Genomic DNA, 20,525 nt, shown 5'->3' with positions numbered 1-20,525 from the left:
AAATTTAAGTATTCAACGTTCTTGTGTTGACACCCTCTACGTTTGTTGATTAGGACGACTCATACTGATCACGTGGTCTGCACTCACAATTTTGCGCATATCATTCGTGAAGTATGCTTGACATATGCGCAAAGTATGCAAGACCCTGTCATGAACTAGTCATGAAGTGCGTGCCACTACCCCCGGGGGTGTGCCTACTATTCTTTGCGCCACGAAATTTCTATTTCGATGCCACACAGTGGTATGAAGTGGCAAGACTAGGTTGCGCATAGGTTGCGCATAGTTCACGAACAGTTCACGAATTTGTAATGCGTGCCACAATTTTCAAAATGTTGAAAATTTTGGCACGCATTTCACGCACTGCCACGCACCTATCCGCAAGCTGGCACGCATAGCTCGCGCATTGGCCCGCATGAGTGCATGCCCATGCGCTAACTATGCAGGAACCACAATGCGTGCAAGTGTCAACAGGGCATATGCTTTTCACATTGCATTTCCTTAACCCCATACTATCCTTAACCCCGGACTATCCTTAACCCCGGACTATCCTTAACCCCATACTATCTTTTTTTCGATTCACACTGTCTTTCTTAACCCCATACTATCTGCTCAACCGTGGTTAATGCCTTAACCCCAGACTATCCCTCAGCTCATGAATACTGATGATTTTTACCATACAGAGCGTGATTAACGTGCAATTCGACTTCTGTGATTGGTTAATGCTTAGCCCCACTTTCCTTAGCCCTGTTTCGTTTTTCACACTGCATCTCTTATCTTAGCACCACAATAAGCTGGCTAACCCTGCTTTTTTGCAGGGCCAGATAGTACCGTACTATTTACCGTGCTAGCCCACTTTGCTAAAACGTAGTGTGAAAACGAAGTGGGCTAAGCTTAACCCCGGGAAATTGGTGGGGCTAAGACCCCCCCCCCTTAGCCCCACCAATTTAGGACAAAAAGTACAGTGTGAAAAGCATATGATAGCCTCTATATTGCAGGGCCTTCATGTGTATTGGTCCACATCTGCATTTATTCACTGCTTATTTTTATTAACCATATTTCATGTTTGGATGATTGCAACTTCATAGAATCATAGAACCGGTATTTTTTTTTCATTTGACATACAAATTGTTCTTTCATAATTATAACATGTCATGTTTGAATGATTGCACAGTTCTAGAGAAAATTTTTGACATTCCTTCATTTTCAATGGCTATTTTATGGTTTACTCAACTGGATTCAATTTTAATGATGATAGTTAAAGGACAAGTCCACTCCAACAAAAACTTGATTTGCATACAAAGGGTCGCATGTCATAAGGTGGTCCAATTTCGCGAACAGGGTAAAAATGGTCAAAAATTTTATTTTTTGATATGTTATAGCTATTACCATTCTCTAAATAATGAAAAAGTTTTAAGTCTCGACTACCTTTATTTCTCCTTAAAATGACTAATTAACAGCTAATTATTACATAGACATCAATGTAAATGTGAATTTTGAAATGTGTTTTTCTCAAATTGGACCTGCTGCACATAAAATGGTGTCAAAAGTTAATGCAACATTGGATCACCCTACTAAATTGCAGTTATAATCTTGAAACATCAATAATTAAATCTGTACAAAAAATTGAATAATTATCTATTATTGTATGCATATTAATTATACTAATTAATTAACAGTATTTAATTTCACATTTTTGCCCCCAAAATACCTGTCACTGTATTTATATGCTTGGCAAAACAACAACATCATGGGTAGAAATGTTTGTTGCAATGATACACAACATTGTTGCTAAAAATTAAGATTACAAATTAGATAATTAACCAAATCTCTCCGGTTTACTAATTGATTAGGTTGCAGATCAGAGCTGACATACACATGTATTCAATTGCTGCATATTTTCAAAATTGTCAAATTTTTATGACATTTAGTTGTTCCCTGCTTTAAAACACCCAGAAATATGAGGATAACAGTCATATTACATATTACATGTATAGTAAGTTGTTAATTAGGTTTAATTAATATTTTATCATTTACCGCATCCACCGGCTCCACCACCCCTGTTACTTCAAACTTAATGTGCTATAGTTTTTGTTCCTGATATTGTATTGATCTAATTCATAGTAATATATTTAGCCTATAGTTCTAGCTTCAAAATGAGATATTACTCAATAAATTTGGTCAAGATGCTGTGATGTAGCAACAATTTATCCATGGCACAGTGTGGAAAATTGTTCATACGCCACCCTTTTTGCATACCCAACTTGTGAAATGCGACCAAAGAGAAAAATTCAATAAGCATAACACTGAAAATTTCATCAAAATCGGATGTAAAATAAGAAAGTTTCGCTAAATTTTCAACAAAACAGTTATATGAACGAGCCAGTTACTGTACATCCAAATGAGAGAGTTGATGACATCACTCACTATTTCTTTTGTATTTTATTATATGAAATACTGTATGAGGTCCTAATCATCAAATTCATAAAAACTGAAATATTGTATAATTCAAACAATAAAAAACAAAAGAAACAGTGAGTGGGTGACATCATCGACTCTCTTATTTGATGTAACTGGCTCGTTCATATAACTATTTTGTTAAAAATAAGCGAAACTTTGAAATTTCATAACTTTCTTATTTTACATCCGATTTTGATGAAATTTTCAGCATTGTGCTTGTATGATTTTTCTCTACTGATTCAAATCAACATTTTTCTGAGGTGGACTTGACCTTAAGTAATTGAGTATGACTACAAAAGGATTCAGAAATTCTGAGAGAAAAAAAAACATGTACAGAATACTAAAGATACAACATGTATAAAATCTTCTTTTTATTGTTTTTGGCCTCTTGATGAAAAGGTGCCTTCACGTTCATCACAATATTCAAGTCAAAATTCTACATTCGATTCAACAAAAAATAATACACATCATTGTTCAGCATTATGAATTTCAAACTGGTTTCAATATACCGGAGGTGGCGGCTCTGTAAAGCACAGCTTGTACATTGTAGCATTGAACTTGCCCACATCATAAATAACTAGGACGTTGATGAAGTCATCCATCCTTTTGTACCAAGAAGCTGTCTTCATCTCCCTCTAACATCATCAATCTCAACTAATGAATCCATCGTCATCCCAGAGATAAGAGGGAAGGCATCCCTATTACTCATCTCAATGAATGAATGAATATCTAGTGTGGCCTGTCAATGACCTCCATACACACCTACATGTACATGTTATGTGTATCAACTACATGTACATGTAGCAAAATGCCAAAAGAGAACAAAAGGATGTGGATCATGTGGTGCGTTTTTTTTTAGAAAAGAGGCAAAAACAAGGAAATAAATACAATCCTAGTAACTATTTAGTACAAGTCATACAATATGAGTGTATGTTTACAAGCAGATTCTACAAGTAGGCCTAAATGTACAGGGATCAAGCAGGCTCCATGCCTAGAGCAAATGACATGGAATGGAAACTTTGGACTGGGTACTTTGGACCATGTTTGGACTACATCCTGCCGGATGTCACACATCATGGAGTATCAATACAAAGGCAATTTACGTATCTGTATGTACATGTCCATGCCATGTAGCAGCTTGCTGAAAGTTGCCACAAATGCTCTTTAATTTACAGAAAGTAGTAGTATCACTATTGTGAACTTTGACTGTGATCTGAAGTTCTGAAGTCCTTCAAATCACAGTCACAGAGTATGTTCCAGACTCTAAAAGAATAGCCTAGATCTATACATGTACAAGCCAAGGCATAAACTGGTTTTAAGGCCTGAAGTGCTGTAATTTTTCAGATCCAAACTCGAAAGAGCAGTTCAGTCAGTGGCGGATCCAAGATTTCTAAATAGAGGGGCGCACAAATAGCTAATTTGAAAAGAGATGGGGTGCAAACGACAATTTTCCTTTTAGAGATTTAGCCACATCAATATGGGCCATTCTGACAAATACAGAGGGGGTGTGGCATTGCGCATCCCCTGTGCTTCTACAGGACCCCTCCAGGATCGGCCATTGCCTCCTTGAAGTCAATTTCCACAGTTCAAAGTCAGTATTCATATCAACAAGACTCTGAATCACATTAAGCGTTAATCCTTGATCCAGGCAGATCTAATCCCTTGATGGACTTCAGCTAGTGTAATCCCCTTAATCCCTTTTCATGAACTCACTGCAACTGAAAACAAACTGAAGCCTGCATTGTACACCTGAGATTAATCTCAATTGAAAAAAGTCATTGGTTTCTCACTCCAGGTGAGAACAGGTCCGATAATCCTGAAACAAGGATGTTTGATTGTAAACACACACTAGATAGAGTTAATTATAATGAAAGGCTTCTGTTTGGCTTAATTGATTGATTTTTATGACTTAGTGTACCATAAACTGCACAACCTCAGCAAAAAATGTAATGTATGTATCATGCACCAGTGCACACACTGCAATAAAATGGTGGGTAGTATTTTTTTTTGCTCATCTATGCATGTCCAAAGTCAATTATGAAAATGGAATTTTACCACATGGTAATTAACATGTACCGGTACTACAGGTACACATACATCTGCTGTATCAATAATAATAATAAATGGCAATCTACGACTGCTCAAAGTGCTTCACAAATATTATTACCCGGTCACTGGATTCATTTCAAGTAGCCTGTTTAGGCACACATTTTGTTGCACGCACCACGAACCGTCCTCTCTGCGCACTTCGATGCGATTGTTAGTTTTCCAGAGAACGCATTTAAAAAAAGTTTTTTTAAACCAGCAATAAGTTCACCTACAAGGTGAGCAAATTATTTACCGGTGTCTTTGTTCGATGTTGGTGACTTCTCTACTGTCTCAGACAGATCTCTCAGGGGAAAAAATGTGGTAACTCTGCCATCCAATGGTAACTACCATGGTAACAATGCTCATCAGCCAATCAAAATCAAGGATTCCATGAAGGTCAATAGATGGCAAATTAATGCAACAGGGCCAAGATGTGTCGTCCTGAGGGGTCTATGGTCTTGTCTATTTAGTCTATTCAGAGGGGGGCATGATAAAGGAATATTATCTTTTTTGATGCTGTACATAAGTAGGCCCTATGTACAATCTGTTCCAGTCGCACAAATTATTGTTCTATTCACTAACCAGGCACTAATACAGAGGCCCTGTTACAACTGGTATCAAATACGTCTGTGTCTCAGCGATGCCTCGTATCTTGGATCAATGTTTGACATTACAACCTGACAGATGTGACTGTGCCTACTCATGTTTGCGAGCACTAACAAGATTTCTGTGCAGCCAGTATACTGATACATGTATATTCTTTTCACACTGCACTTTTTTTCCTTAACCCCAGGAAATTGGTGGGGCTAAGGGGGGGGGGGGTCTTAGCCCCACCAATTTCCCGGGGTTAAGCTTAGCCCACTTCGTTTTCACAATACGTTTTAGCAAAGTGGGCTAGCACGGTAAATAGTACGGTACTATCTGGCCTTGCAAAAAAAGCAGGGTTAGCAGGCTTATTGCGGTGCTAAGAGATGCAGTGTGAAAACGAAACAGGGCTAGGGAAAGTGGGGCTAAGCATTAGACAATCACAGAAGTCGAATTACACGTTAATCACCCTCTGTATGGTAAAATCATCAATATTCATGAGCTGAGGGATAGTCCGGGGTAAGGCATTATCCCCAGCTGAGCAGATGGTATGGGGTTGAGAAAGACAGTATGAATAGAAAAAAAGATAGTATGGGGTTAAAGATAGTCCGGGGTTAAGGATAGTATGGGGTTAAGCAAATGCAGTGTGAAAACTGAAAAGCATACAATTGGGGTCAGAGTGTTCATGCTTGACACATTTATGTGCGTAATACAACAAAAGATTATTTAATTTGCACATTCCAATGCACGGTTTCTAATTGACTGCTGTTGTTTGTCTTCTTTATAGAGCACTACATGTACATGTTCCCAAACTTCTCTCATAAATCATTTCAATTACATGTAAGTGTACCAGTATTTTTATATGATCTAGTAAATGCAATAAATCACACTTTACTCAGATTTCTGAACATCCTAAAGGATTATCCAAGTATATACCAGCAACTGAGAGTACTGTAATTCATACATAGGATAATAAATGTTCATACAGTAAGTGATATAATCTAGTGGTTACAACTCTCGTCTTTCAATCAGAGGGACGTGGGTTCGATTCCAAGCCATGGCATGTTTTCATTCAGCAAGAAATTTACCCATATTGTGCTGCACTAGACCCAGGTGAGGTGAATGGATACCCGGTACACAGGAAAAAATGTGGTGTTAACTGGTGTACATAGAGGACCACACCAGTTATTTTACACCGGTGTTAAATTGGTGGTGCTAATTTTACACTTATAGGTGTTATTACAACACCTATGGTTGTTACATTTACACTCTTTGGTGTTATGTTCCATCTCTAGGTTGTTACATGTATTTTAACACCTCAGGGTGTGGTCCTCTATTAACGCCATTGGTGTCAGTTTTAACACCATAGTTTTTACAGTGTAGGATTTATTCCTTGACGTTTTCGCGCCTATGTGGTGGCTCAGCTATGGCAGGGGTAATTAAATGATTCCACGTATCAAAGCGCACTTGCCCATACATGTAAACAGCACTATATTAGGGACTTCAAGTCCCACATGAAGTTCAAGACCATCTTGATATTTTGTAGTTTCAAAAGAAACTGTTAAAATTGTCAGTGTCTTTGTACAATATACAGTATGTACAATTGTACATGTAGTGCATGGAAAATGTCACATTTGGTGGACACTGAGTAGCATCTATAGTATAGTGACAATTTCCTAACAAGCAAATGTGCATAAAAGTGTTGGTCGACCTACAGGTAATTGCCATAATTAGGACCAAATGTAAATATTCCGATGCTACATTGTAACTGTACATGGACAACGTGTGCCTGTAACAGCATCAATCTCTGTTTTTCCTCAATAACTTTATGGGATTTTTGTCTATAAAATGGCCCCAAATTTCCAGCAAAATATGCCTAAGTTAATAAAGTCTTGAGTTGTGCCGAAGACTGAAGTGACACAATTCATGCCCCCAACTTAATGGAAAGACCCATTTACACGGTCTACATACATGTACAGTATTTTTGCTCTGTGTATGAACACCTGTCCTCCTTTGTGACGGCTGATGTCAGTCATTGGTAACCCTTTTATTCCCTAATTGCCAATGTCAAGATTCGCCTTTGTGTTTGCACATGGATGAATCATCCACTGTGCTTTGTCTGGGAGAGGATAATGCGCATACAACATTGTACCTTTATTGATATGGAGAGGTTTCTAATTTAACTCGCAGACAAATCTGAAGTGATTTTAGTGTACAGGGGCAATTAGATGATTAGGCCTTCAACTGTACATACATACATGTATGTACTTTTTTTCATATTCAAACCCACTTGGTTGCCTTGCCAGGGAGAATGGTGACATTTCATGTGAATTTTCAATTTAACCCTGACTGAAATCATCAAGTTTAAAGTGATAGAAAAATTGGAATGATAAAGATTTGATCAAATAAAACCATTATTAAATACAAACAGAGTTTATGAACATTTCAAGTTTTAATTCTGTGGCATTATTTTATAATGCACATACAGTACAGTGTACTGTATGTTGATCATGTTTACATGAAAATGAATCCAATTCATAGAATTCAAAGAAACTTCCTATAAAATTCCAGGTTTTCGTTTCCTCTTCCTATTTGGACATGACAAATTTCCTCTTTAAATTTAATCTACCGGTATACTTTGGACTAGCCTTGTACATACATGCATGTGCAATTTGGAAAAAGGATGTACCCTTTACATGTACATTGTACTTTTATAGCCCTGTGCCCCGGGGAGGGTACTTTACATGTTTTACATACATGTACAGTAATGTGCCGCAGTTGAAGCCCCCATTTTCAGCCTAAATTTCTATTCCAGAGCTCATCACCATTCCAGAAATCCATTCCTATTTTTCCCTGTTTCGGAGACTCAAATTGGTGCTTTCTCATTCACATTTGGGAAATAAGCTGACTGTGTGTGAACAGCATGAAAGATCCAGAAAAAAACAGCTTCCACATCACTAAGACCAAAAATTAATGTTGACCCACAGTTTGAAAGAACTTTTGGTTGTAAAAAAAAGGTTTATTAAAAATGGTGCTATTTTTAAAAATGCAAACAATTTTTATGGTTAAAGATAAATTCCAGTTTTGGTAACGATCTCAAAATGACTTTTTACAGAATCTAATATAATGACCACCCAAGTGTCTGTTTGTATGAATAAAAAATATGTGCCAAAGGATTCTGGGAGAAATTGTGTAATTGCTGAGAAATAAGCAAAATAAGCGCAGATTCGGTCACTTCCGTCGGGTCTTTATTCCAACAATAATAATGCACTGTTCCACGTGTGCCTATCTGTGTTGGTGATCTTCAGTGTGAACGTTTTTTAGCGTAGATTTCAAGATTTCACAAAGTTCAGTTTATGTAACTGTACCAGATCTAGATCCTCGATGATTTTCTGACAATTAAGCCTGGTTTTACAGACTTTCTCATGAAATCAGCGTTTACTACAACTACTGGAATTTCTCTTTAATACATTTTCAGTTTCATGCTTGCCAAAAAACATACATGTACGTGTACGTTTCTATACGCCTACACTATTGCATCTACAGATACGGTGTGCTCTACTGTAGGCCTATATATTGTACATGTACATGTACACTGTACAGTTAGATCTAAAACTGGAGTAATTCTATTGTATGAATAGGGTTATGACGGCATACAGTGTATGTCACATAACACTTCCTTCCTTTTGGTGAGATAGCCATAGATGCCCTTTGCAATGATAGCGTGACGAGCTTGTCAACCCAGGTATATATGTACATTACGGAGCATCTGACATTTCAACTCAACCAGTTGGTTTCTGATCTCATTATGCGATGCTGTTATATAGAGATCATGTTGAAGTCAGCATTCACAGCTGTTCAAAGCCCACGTCAGTCCAAGCATGTGGGACTACATCTGGCCTGATTGAGCCGATGAACTTGCAATGCCCTCTAAAATCTGTTATAGAGGCTCTCATAGAGTTTTTTTTTATAGCACTTTATATACTTTTTAGCATCATTACTATTAGCATGAAACAATGTGAACAAGGTCAAAGAAAAGCTCTAATAAATCATATGGGATATTCTTTTATTTTAAATGTTTACTCTCAGATATGTGTGAGGTTCTATGCTAATTTTCATGATTGGTATTTACTTGGACAACTAAGAAAAAATAGAATTAAAAAAAAATATTTAAAAAAGGTTGTATGTAGTACATGTACATGGACCCCCCTCTTCCATTATTTTTTGGGGATTGGTAATTTGATATGAAATGAATCATGAAATATTTGAGGTAATTTTTTTAAAGTTATTTCCCAGAATAAAACACTTGTATCATGGCATCTGTGGGAAATATTAATCTAATTGACTATGAAAATGTAATACATTCAAGATCCACAAAAAGTTTTTTTAATATCTAATTTGGTTTATACTATATTTAATTGAAAATTTAAACAATTTTTCAAATAAAAAAATGCTACATTTTGTATGTCCTTCTGTTAAAATTAGAGAACAATAGATTTTGTCCACTGCTTTTTTTTATTCAATACATGTAAATACAATGTCAAAGGGAAATTAATCAAATTTGTGTACAAATTCATGGAGAAAACAAAGTTCAAGAGTACTTCAAAAGGTTTTTTAATTCAGATTTGGGGAATCTATGAATTAAGATTGCTGTTATAGATCTAATGATGTGATATCAAAATGAAAAGAATTGAGTTTAAAATATGGTGAAATTGTAGAAATACATGTACATGACAACAAAAACACAAATTCGTGAAACCATAAAAAACATAATTTGAATTAAAATGGCTAATAATACTCTGTTTCAATAGAACATTTCAAAATAAAGAAACTTTTGTTATTTCATTTTCAATTCCATATTGCCTTGGAAATTATTAATGTTTTTTTAAATCATGGAACAAAATTGTGTGTGTGTTTTTTTTCATGAAAGGGCCGTCTGCACCAGCCCGAGTTTTCAAAAGCGTGCTATTTCTGATCCGGCAAGTTATCCCGATCTGAACAATCTCGAGATTATTTGTAAGGAGACACAATTACCGCGCTAGTTCGTAGGACTAATCTCAAGATTGCAATCCCAGGTCAACTTGGGATTATTTGCAAAATAGCATGCTATTTTACGAATTATCCCGCTATTCACAGATGCAGACGCACTCAGGATTATTTATTTGAGCAGGAATCCCTCTTCATGCGAAGATGGAGATGGGGTTTCTTGAATCTTGAAATAAATCGCGAAGAGGGCCGATCGGGCTAAAATCTTGAGATTGGGCAAACAAGGCTGGTGCAGCACCGTGCACCGCCTATAGATAGTGTCACATACAGTGTACGTACATCCAATTTAATTTTATATTTAACTTTCATAAAAATAAAAGAAAACTATTTAATAGAAGGGTAAGCTGAGGTGGATGAGAAGGGGATAATGGAGGAGCTATAGTGGAACAAATAGAGAACTTTAACCATATAACTAAAATAAACAATAATTGTAAAAGTTTGAGAAATATCTTTCTAAAAAAAGCCTTGATCTAATTCTAAGCCAGGCTAAGGCCTAACGTTAAGTGTGTAATTAAAGACCTACTGTTAATAGTCATCTGTTCTTCTAGTCAGTGCTTCTTCTCAATCATCCACCTCAGCTCAGCTCACACCCTTCTCATTCCAATAGTGTTCTTTTATTTTTATTTCTTAAACAATAAAATAAGTTCAGTCTTCACTGACACTCTACATTGTAGTCTTGTTTTTCTTTGCAATTGAATTTGGTAGGGCCTAACGTACTCCCCCTTTCATTTTCATCTGCTTTTGAGTTTTGTGTTTGTTTTCTTTTATTTAAATTGTCCAAGTCCGCGTACCGTTATGCCTACTTAATTTTTCAATAGCTCTTCCTTTGAAAAATCGTGTTTGGGGCTATTTTCACCAAAACGTTCGCTGTAACGTACTAGATCTTTACTTGACTATACTAGCATCAGACTTGGAAAATATTGAAGCCAGCGCCCAGCGGAAAACGCAGTGTGATTCACCCGACTGCACCCGCTCGCTACTCCACCGACACCCCCACACTCCCCGACTGAGTTAGCCATGAGCAACACAGACAGAAAGAAAAGAAAACTCACCTTAGCGCTGCAGTAATAACACTCCTGCCACGTCCTCCTGATAATAATTTTCCGATCGTGACAACATTGCCAGTTCTTGCAGCTTCAAGCAAGTCATTCTCCTTCCCCATTGTGACTGAATATCCTTCTTAAATCCCAGAGAAAACCCAACAAATACGAAAAAAGTTCTGAAAACAAATCCCGGAAGTCTCCTCCTCAATACATGTCTAATACCTCATATCGTGTACAAAAGTGAGGTTGCATTTCGCTGTACAGTTTGTGTACGAATAATAGCCTTTGTAAACAGGCGTTTAAAAGAAACGGATAAATCATGGATGGATAAAACTAGTACAATAAAACGTACGGTGAGTGGTGACGCGTAAAACAAATTACATATAGTCTGGTGAACAAGACAAAATATGATACCATTTGTAAACATTTTGGCAAGGGCTTCACAGACAATCAAAAAGGAAGTTGGGACTAGAAAAAAAAAGAGTAGGGAAAGAGAGGAAAAAGAGAAGGGGGCACTGGGCAAGGGAAGTATAAGTTTCATCATGCAACCCAAAAACTAGGATAGTTACAGACTTCAGAAAGCATGGCAATTATTTTTGGATATCGAGGGAGGGTGGGGGCTCCAAATCAGAGACAAAACCCCAAAACACTCATTTTGAACCATCGCTAAAACATTTTCGAAAATACCAAACATGCACACAGCCGCATGTATATTTTCAAGCCTACATACTGCGAGTGAACAAGGCAACCAAGAAAAATTAAGCAAAAAAAAATTGACAAAAGAGTCCGCTTTTAATGCAAATTCAGGGAAATGTAAGGCTATATTAAAGTGTTTTTCCTATATGTAAACAAAATTAATGACTCAACCCCCTCATTATATCTGTTTGAAATCGGTAAATCCTGCCATCTTTTCGGATGTTATAACACTAGGTATATTGCACCTACTATTTGTTAAACTAGTCGTACGGGGAAAAGATATTTTTTTATAGATAATTTTTATATAGGCCGTACTTTCAACGTGAGTGTTAAAGGGGAAGCTCACCCTGAAAAGTGGTTTATTGTAAAAATAGCAGGAAAAAGAATAAAAGATACTGGTGAGTGTTTGAGGAAAATCCTTAAAATGAAAAATTGAAATTTAATCAGTGCAAACGAGCACCTTCGCACGTATACATAGTATCGTGAATTCTAAAAAAAAAAATACATAGGCCTTTAATAATTAGATGTATCAGTTTTTTATATAAAAAAAGGGGGGGTATTTTCGTACCTTCAGTATGTCAAAAGACAAATTATTTCACATCCACTCCTGAAATAATAAATTTTTTTAGTCATCATGAACAATTAAAAGTTCCAATTTATGCATTTTATGGGCAGCTGTTCCATATCTTATCATCATCATCATATCATCCATGTTAAGCCCACTGCAAGGCGAAGGCCTCCTCAAGTTCTTGCCAAAGGTGCTTGTCTTGTGCTGATGCAATCCACTTTGTGCCAATGAATTTTGTGAGCTCGTCATTCCATCTCAATGTTTGTCTACATAACCCGATTTCGTGATGCGTCCTTTAAAGGACAAGTCCACCCCAACAAAAACTTGATTTGAATAAAAAGAGACAAATTCAACAAGCATAACACTGAAAATTTCATCAAAATCGGATGTAAAATAAGAAAGTTATGACATTTCAAAGTGTCGCTTCATTTCACAAAAACAGTTATATGAACGAGCCAGCTACATCCAAATGAGAGAGTCGATGATGTCATTCACTCACTTTTTCTTTTGTTTTTTATTGTTTGAAATATGAAATATTTTTATTTTCTCGTCATTGTCATGTGAAATGAAGTTTCTTTCCTTCCTGAACAGTCACGTGGAATTCCAACATTTTGTGCTTCAGGCAAGGAGGTCCTAATCGTCAAATTCGTAAAAATTGAAATATTGTAAAATTCAAACAATAAAAAACAAAAGAAATAGTGAGTGAGTGACATCATCAACTCTCTCATTTGGATGAAACTGGCTCGTTCATATAACTATTTTGTTAAAAATAAGCGAAATTTTGAAATGTCATAACTTTCTTATTTTACATCAGATTTTGATGAAATTTTCAGCATTGTGCTTGTCTGATTTTTCTCTATTGATTCAAATTAACATTCTTCTGAGGTGGACTTGACCTTTAAAAAGATACATTGTAAATAATATAGAAAAGACTGATGATTAAATCGTCCTAAGCATGTGATAGAGTTCGGTAAAATGCAGGGGCAGCTATAAGCACAGAGGGGGCTACATGAAAACCATCATCATAAATCATATTTGAGAAACTGATTGTCACGAAATATAAGATTGAATATATATATTGGTAAAAAAAATTGGTAAAAGAAGTGCAAGTGTGTGCATGTGGGTGAGTGCTTAATTGCTTTGAATATATGTCTATTACTCCGTTTTATAGTCACAAATCAAAATATTTAAATTGAATTAAATAACTTGCTTAATCTTGAAAGGATTTTCATCGAACCTTCACCAATGTGTTTTTATTATATTTTGGGGGGCATTTTTACAACAAACTTTCGTCAGGGTGATTTTTCGTTTAAAAAGCGTAGTACCGTAAGCGAGCGAAAATTACTAATTTTTAGAGAGTAAATTAAAGGAAAAGTTAACTCTGACAATAACTTGGTTTTGATAACAGCAACAAAAAAAAATAGAATTAAAAATACTAGTATTGGTGAAGGTTTGATTATAGGTTCCACAAAAGAATGAGAAGGTAATGACTGTTTGAAAGTTTTGAAATGTGAGTTCATACTCATGAGATCAGACCTCCTCACATCATGTAGATTTTTAATTTCTATGGAACGTGATGAATACAAATATTATTCTCATAGAAGAGGTTATACAATGGGTGATTTTAAGTCCGGTGTTGGCCTTGGTGTTGAAATTTTGATTGCTTCCCCTTGCTCCAAAACTTACTCAGAGTTTGTAAAACTGATCCAGATCATATTATTGACATCTAGTGAGTGACTTTTTAGGACCATCTTCATTTTACGTTTGATGTTATAATCGTGTAAAAAATGACCTAACACCAACACCAAAAGGTCAACATCGAACTTGAAATCACAGTGGCCCGAATTCACAAAGGTGGTTTCGTTTGAAACCATGGTTTTTAGAAACCGTGGGGTTTTAAGAAACATTGTTTTTTTTGTAAAAAAAAATGGTTTCTGAAACCTGCGATTTACAAACGAATGTTTCTACAACCCACGGCTTAAACAGTGGTCTCAAATGAAACCATGGTTTCTACAAAAACCACCTTTGTGTTTCACTGCCAGATCCAGGGAGTCGCAGCCGGCCCATGCCCCCCCCCCCTTGAGAGGCACAATTAAAATTTTTGATGTAAAAATGCCGTTAAACAGAAATGTACCCCCCCCCCCTTTTTTTTGCTAGTCAGTTTTTTTCGTAGACGAAATCCCCTTAATTATTTTTTTGTTAAAACCTTTTATGTTTTGCTTCTCAAATTTTTCCTCGGAAAAATATGCCATCCCCCCCACACACTTTCGAAAAATCCTAGATCTGCCCCTTTGATGACAGTTCTGCCTCAAAACTAAAATCAGTTTCCATCTTTTGATAAAATGACATTAAAAAAGTAGTCCACACGATCTACAATAATGGAGGGTCTGCCCGTCTGTGACGTTACAAAATAAAAACTTAAAAAATGCACAACTTATTCTTTACCAATATTTTCTCAAATTTTCAGCTTTTATGATAAAGAAAATTGTTGTCAGGGTGAACGAATGGGAGAGCCCCCCCCCCCCTTGCCTCTCACTTTCTTTGACTTTAATTATCGGTTGATAGGTCCAGGCCTAGACTGGTTTAATAAATCAAACATGAAAAAGGGGAAGGGGGCTTTCTGAATTTAAAATATTATTTTCAGTTCAGTGGGGGTGCGTACTCCATATGCAGGTTATGATGACAGTACAGCAATTTACTATGTTATAAGATGGCGCCCTAACACTTTGTTGTTGCGATCCATTTAGCTATTTTTATGTCAATAATACAGCGGTGTCGACACTGGGTAACGAGTTGAGACCAAGACTGCAATGTGTAATTCAGGGGGTAAAGATGAATGAGATCAAGGAGTAAATCCTTGGTGAGATCAATGGATATGCATGCAAAATGAAACGAATTTCTTGAGTGAGAAAAGACAAAACGAATGAGTCTCACTCTCAATGATTGATAGTTGGCAGCCCTGACAATAATACTTTAATAGAGCGGAGTTTGCAGTGACTGTTCATAACGAATTTTTCTCTGTGTGCAAATTAACCCCCTAAACAAGTATTTCGCGGGCTTTATTTACAAATTTTGGCCCCTGAACAAGTTGTCGCCAGATAATGACCATGCATGGGGAAAACGCTTGGGAGGGGGGGGGGCATACACTTAACGAGTGCACGCGCGACCCGCGTCCAAAACTGAAAAAACGCGTGTGTACAGCAATATATTTGACTGCCCCCTCTCCTACATGCCCTAGGCCTATTTAAACTACTTGCGTTTTTTATGACCTGAAAAGGGGACATTTTAGCTCTTTGCACACTGAATTAATTTTGAGGGGATGATAATGACAATTGTTTTCATGTTATTTTCTTTAGTTTATCCATATTGCACCATTAATAATTATTATCATTATACTGATGTCATCCAAGAACTATTGTCTTTAATTAGTTTATCTAATTTTAAGATAGTGGAGAAAACTAATTATTACGATGTTGGATTTAATTGTACGAATGTGCAAAATTGCAACATCAGCACGAAAAGGGTTAATGACTGTTGCATGAATCGGATTCGTATATCAAAAACTATGGAGAGGCAAAGCTCGAGCTGAAATTATACAGACCACAAAAGGAACATTTCAAGCACTGTTTCGAAATGAAGTAAATGCATGGACTCGTATGATCTCTATGTTGTTTTCCTTTCCCTTCCTTGCAACCCTTTTCTTCCTGTTGTTTGTCTTTCTCTATTCATATTTATTCATCTCTTTTTTATCCATCTCTCTTCCTCTCTTTCTTTGAAATGTTGAATTGTAAATACTACTGCTTTTTTCTTAATTTACAAGAACTATACACCGGTAAATGATAATCTGGACCGCCATACCAATATGTGTTAAGGCATAATATTTTACTTTCAAATTCTGCTAACTTTGTTTATTCTTACGTACAGCCTTACAACTTCATGTTTTTACCTCTTTCATTGTGTGGAGCGTTGTGGCCCAGTGGATAAGTCTTCTGACTTTGAAACAGAGGGTCGTGGGTTCGAATCCCAGCCATGGCGTAACTTCCTTCAGCAAAAAATTTATCCACACTGTGCTGCACTCGACCCAGGTGAGGTGAATGGCAGAATTAATTCCTTGAATGCATGAGCGCTGAGAGGCAGCTCGAGCTAAGGCCGTGGTAATAATAACAACGCGCCTCGGAATATAATATTTCTAGATAGATGGCGCTATAAAAATGCCTATTGTTATCATTATTATTATAATGTTTGTACCTTCTTTTCTTCTGACTTTCTGCTCCACTTCTTCCCTTCACTCCCCCTCTCTCTCTATCCACCCACCCCCTCTCCCTCTCTATCTGCCTCTCCTTCTTCCCACCTCTCTCTTACCTTTAGAAAATTCCGCAACACAAGTAGTTTTCAATACCATACTTTATCCGTATTATTTATTTTGTAATTATCTGTGTTACAATTGTTTGAATATTTTTTGTGTCTTTATTACCTTGTGAATACATCGCAATTCGGCCTTATAGCCGCGATGATGTCTTGATTTTTTATTAATAAACCATTTATCTATCTATCTATCTAGAAATAGGCCTTAATTCTGATGTCAGATAATAAAATCATTGATGCGAGTGTGAAGCACGAACTTAATTTTGGGGATTATTGAAACCTAAAACAAAATGTAAGCACTTATTTTGGCATTCATTTAATTATGCGTATCTTTCCAAAGAATATAATTAATGAAAGCTCGCATGTTGGGTCCGATTTGGCGCCCCTCAAGTAAAAAAACTCAATGTGGCCTTCTACAATTCTAAATTTTGATTTCAAGGTCAATTAGCGGCTCCAAGTCTTAGGTCGCTTTGGTGCCCCCTTGTTCACGCCCCTCCGTTCGGGTCAACTTCAATTCGACACCCAAAATTGAATATTTTAGACCAATATAGCGCAGTCCTGAGTTTAAATTCGATATTTGGCTCCCTCTGCATGGCTTCAATTTGAGGCCAAATTTGCGCCCATTGCAATAGTCTGAAAACAAAATGACTAATGAACCTTATTTCATTTTCGGACTAACGAACCTTCGGAACAACGAACATTATTTATTTTTCGTATTAACGAACCTATTTCTTCATCCATTTCTTTACATTATATATATATATATATATATATATATATATATATATATATATACCTTCCCATTCTACACCAGTCAAACAAAATGAAAGACATATTCCCTCAACCCCCTACAACATCCTTCCGTCGAGGACGCACTCTGAAAGATTTACTAGTACGAGCACGAGACCCATCCCAGCTCCCCCAACAAACCCGTGACACCTCTAATGCCGGGTTTTTCAAATGCCCATCGCCCAGATGTGTTCTCCACAAACATATCATAGAAACAAAACAATTCAGGAGCACAGTCACAGGACAAGAATACACTATAAGATCCAAGGAAGAACAGCTTTGTTCCAAGGAAGAACAGCTTTGTTACATTAACAAAACTGAGTGGGTTAATCCAGCCATCTCACTTTCGATTTTTATCATGTACATACATTTACATTGTATTGTTTTTTTTAACATTGTGATATGGAAAATAAATACCAATACCAATACCAATCCAACATAAACTGCAAATCCCGCTGGGCAATATACCTCATCACATGTTCACAGTGTGGTAAACAATATGTAGGAAAAACAGAAACAACAATATACACACGCTTCAACAACACTCGATCAGAAATAAGAAACTACCACACCCCACAACACAAAACATTGCCGTACACAACACACTTCAATCTCCCAAACCACTCAGCAGAAAATGCAATGATAACCGGTATCGAACTCATAAATAACGAATCACACAACACTATCCTCCATAGAGAATCATTCTGGATACACAAACTCAAAACACTTCACCCACACGGTATAAATGTTGAGGAATAGAGAGGTCCTGTCCCAATTTACCATTTACGATACTAAGTTATACTTTGATTCTCATCAAACCTATTTGGTATACGATAATGACAAGACACTGTTATCATCGATATTTTTATGAACATATATGTATATATATGTATATATTATATATATATATATATATGAATATACTTTATGAACATATATATATTTTTTGTGAACATATATATTTCAATTAATGTACTGCATTACAATTTATAACCGTACCTAGTCATTTACTTGTATAAATTATAATTAGTCTTTATAATGTACCCTCTCGAATTTATCGGTGTGATAACAATGTATTGTTTAATACTCCACCCTGACCATATACCTTTACCGTTTCACTTGAATGAACCTAAGTCACGCATTTTCTACATCACACCAGAAACCGAACGCACGACACTGCACACCTCCGAGTAAGCTCGAAAGACCCCAAAGACCCAGGTAAAATTACCCCACATTAGATACATACATATTTATTTCTATATATTCGTCATGTTTGCACATCATATGTGTATGTATGTATATATATATATGTATTTATATTTATATGTGCATGTATTTTGTATATGTATGTATATGTATTTGCACATATTGTATACGTAAAACGTCATTGTTACGTATTTTATCACATCAGTATTATATGTACATGTATATGTCCATCTGTTCCTCCTTCTGTACTATTGATTTTGTTTCGTTCATTTTTGTATAGAACCCATGAAGAAGGCCTAAGGCCGAAAGCTCGGGTATTAAAATTGTGGTCTATCAGCAACGTCAAATCGTCTTGTAATTTTTCGCCTATAAGTAGTTGGTACAAGACACAGTCGTCATGTTAAAGAGTGGATGCCTGTTTACATTTATATATATATATATATATATATATATATACATTTATTGTAAAAAAAATAGATGAAGAGAAAAATGGTAGTCGTAGCTAAAATCAATGTTCCCCAGAGCTCTCTACCAATTAGAAAAATTGGTGATGCCGAAAAAAGGTCTCTGCCGGGAATCGAACCCGGGCCCTCAGCTTTGAACGCCGGTGCCTTAACCACTAGACCACAGAGACGGGTTAGTGGCTAGGGCTAGCCAGATCCGATTGACCGTCAGATAGACAGATTTTCGACACTATACCAATTATATTTTCCTTTGTCGGTTGAAGGTGAGTTTTGAACAATGACAAGCCGCCATGCCTCAGCTGGATCAAAGCTATTGCTTTGATACAGTACACGTATGGGAGAAGAAATACAAATTTGTAAAGCTTTACATGTACAACAGCTTTTGGCAACTCTTTTTTATTTAAATATTGTAAAGAAATGGATAAAGAGAACAATTGGAGTCGTAGCTTAAATCAAGGTTCCCCAGAGCTATCTACCCTTTGGAAAAATTGGTGATGCCGAAAAAATGTCTCTGCCGGGAATCGAACCCGGGCCCCCAGCTTTGAACGCCGGTGCCTTAACCACTAGACCACAGAGACGGGTTAGTGGCTAGGGCGAGCCAGATCCGATTGACCGTCAGATAGACAGATTTTCGACACTATATCAATTATATTTTCTTTTTTCGGGTGAAGGTGAGTTTTGAACAATGACAAGCCGTCATGCCTCAGCTGCATGGATCAAAGCTATTGCTTTGATACAGTACACGTATGGGAGAAGAAATACAAATGTTCTTACATTGTTCTCTTCATATATTCTTTACAATATTTAAATAAAAAAGAGTTGCCGAAAGCTTTTGTACATGTAAAGCTTTACACACACACCCTCACACACACCCACACACATATATGTATTATATATATATATATATATATATATATATATATATATATATATATATATATATATATATATATATATATATATATATACATATATATATATATACATATATATATATATACATATATATAAAATGAGTGAATGGATGAATGAATTTCAATCAGAGCGATAGAGATAACATTGATATGCTAGATTCATATATTTTTACAAGGTTCCTGGTCTTTAATTTCTACATCAACACAAATGAATCCAACTGTTCATTTAATCTTGTTGAATTTTTTAATTATTTCATAGTATAAGTATTTATTTATTATCCATAAAACGAAATTCTTCTAGTTT

The 20,525-nt window shown here is 36.2% G+C and overlaps 1 protein-coding gene across 1 annotated transcript in view; it reads right to left on the bottom strand.

Annotated features, from left to right (window-relative positions):
* LOC121420957 (ankyrin repeat and SAM domain-containing protein 1A-like) overlaps positions 1–11,455 on the bottom strand; it is a 61,301-nt gene extending 49,846 nt beyond the window's left edge. The window contains exon 1 of the mRNA XM_041615515.1: positions 11,229–11,455. Coding sequence (XP_041471449.1) covers positions 11,229–11,338 — 110 coding nt within the window. The 5' untranslated portion in view covers positions 11,339–11,455. The remainder of the gene's footprint in view (positions 1–11,228) is intronic.
* Positions 11,456–20,525: the final 9,070 nt, after the last annotated feature.

The sequence above is a fragment of the Lytechinus variegatus genome, chromosome 9, assembly GCF_018143015.1.
Source record: "Lytechinus variegatus isolate NC3 chromosome 9, Lvar_3.0, whole genome shotgun sequence".
Lineage (NCBI taxonomy): Eukaryota > Metazoa > Echinodermata > Echinoidea > Temnopleuroida > Toxopneustidae > Lytechinus > Lytechinus variegatus.
This window is presented reverse-complemented; position numbering and strand designations above follow the sequence as displayed.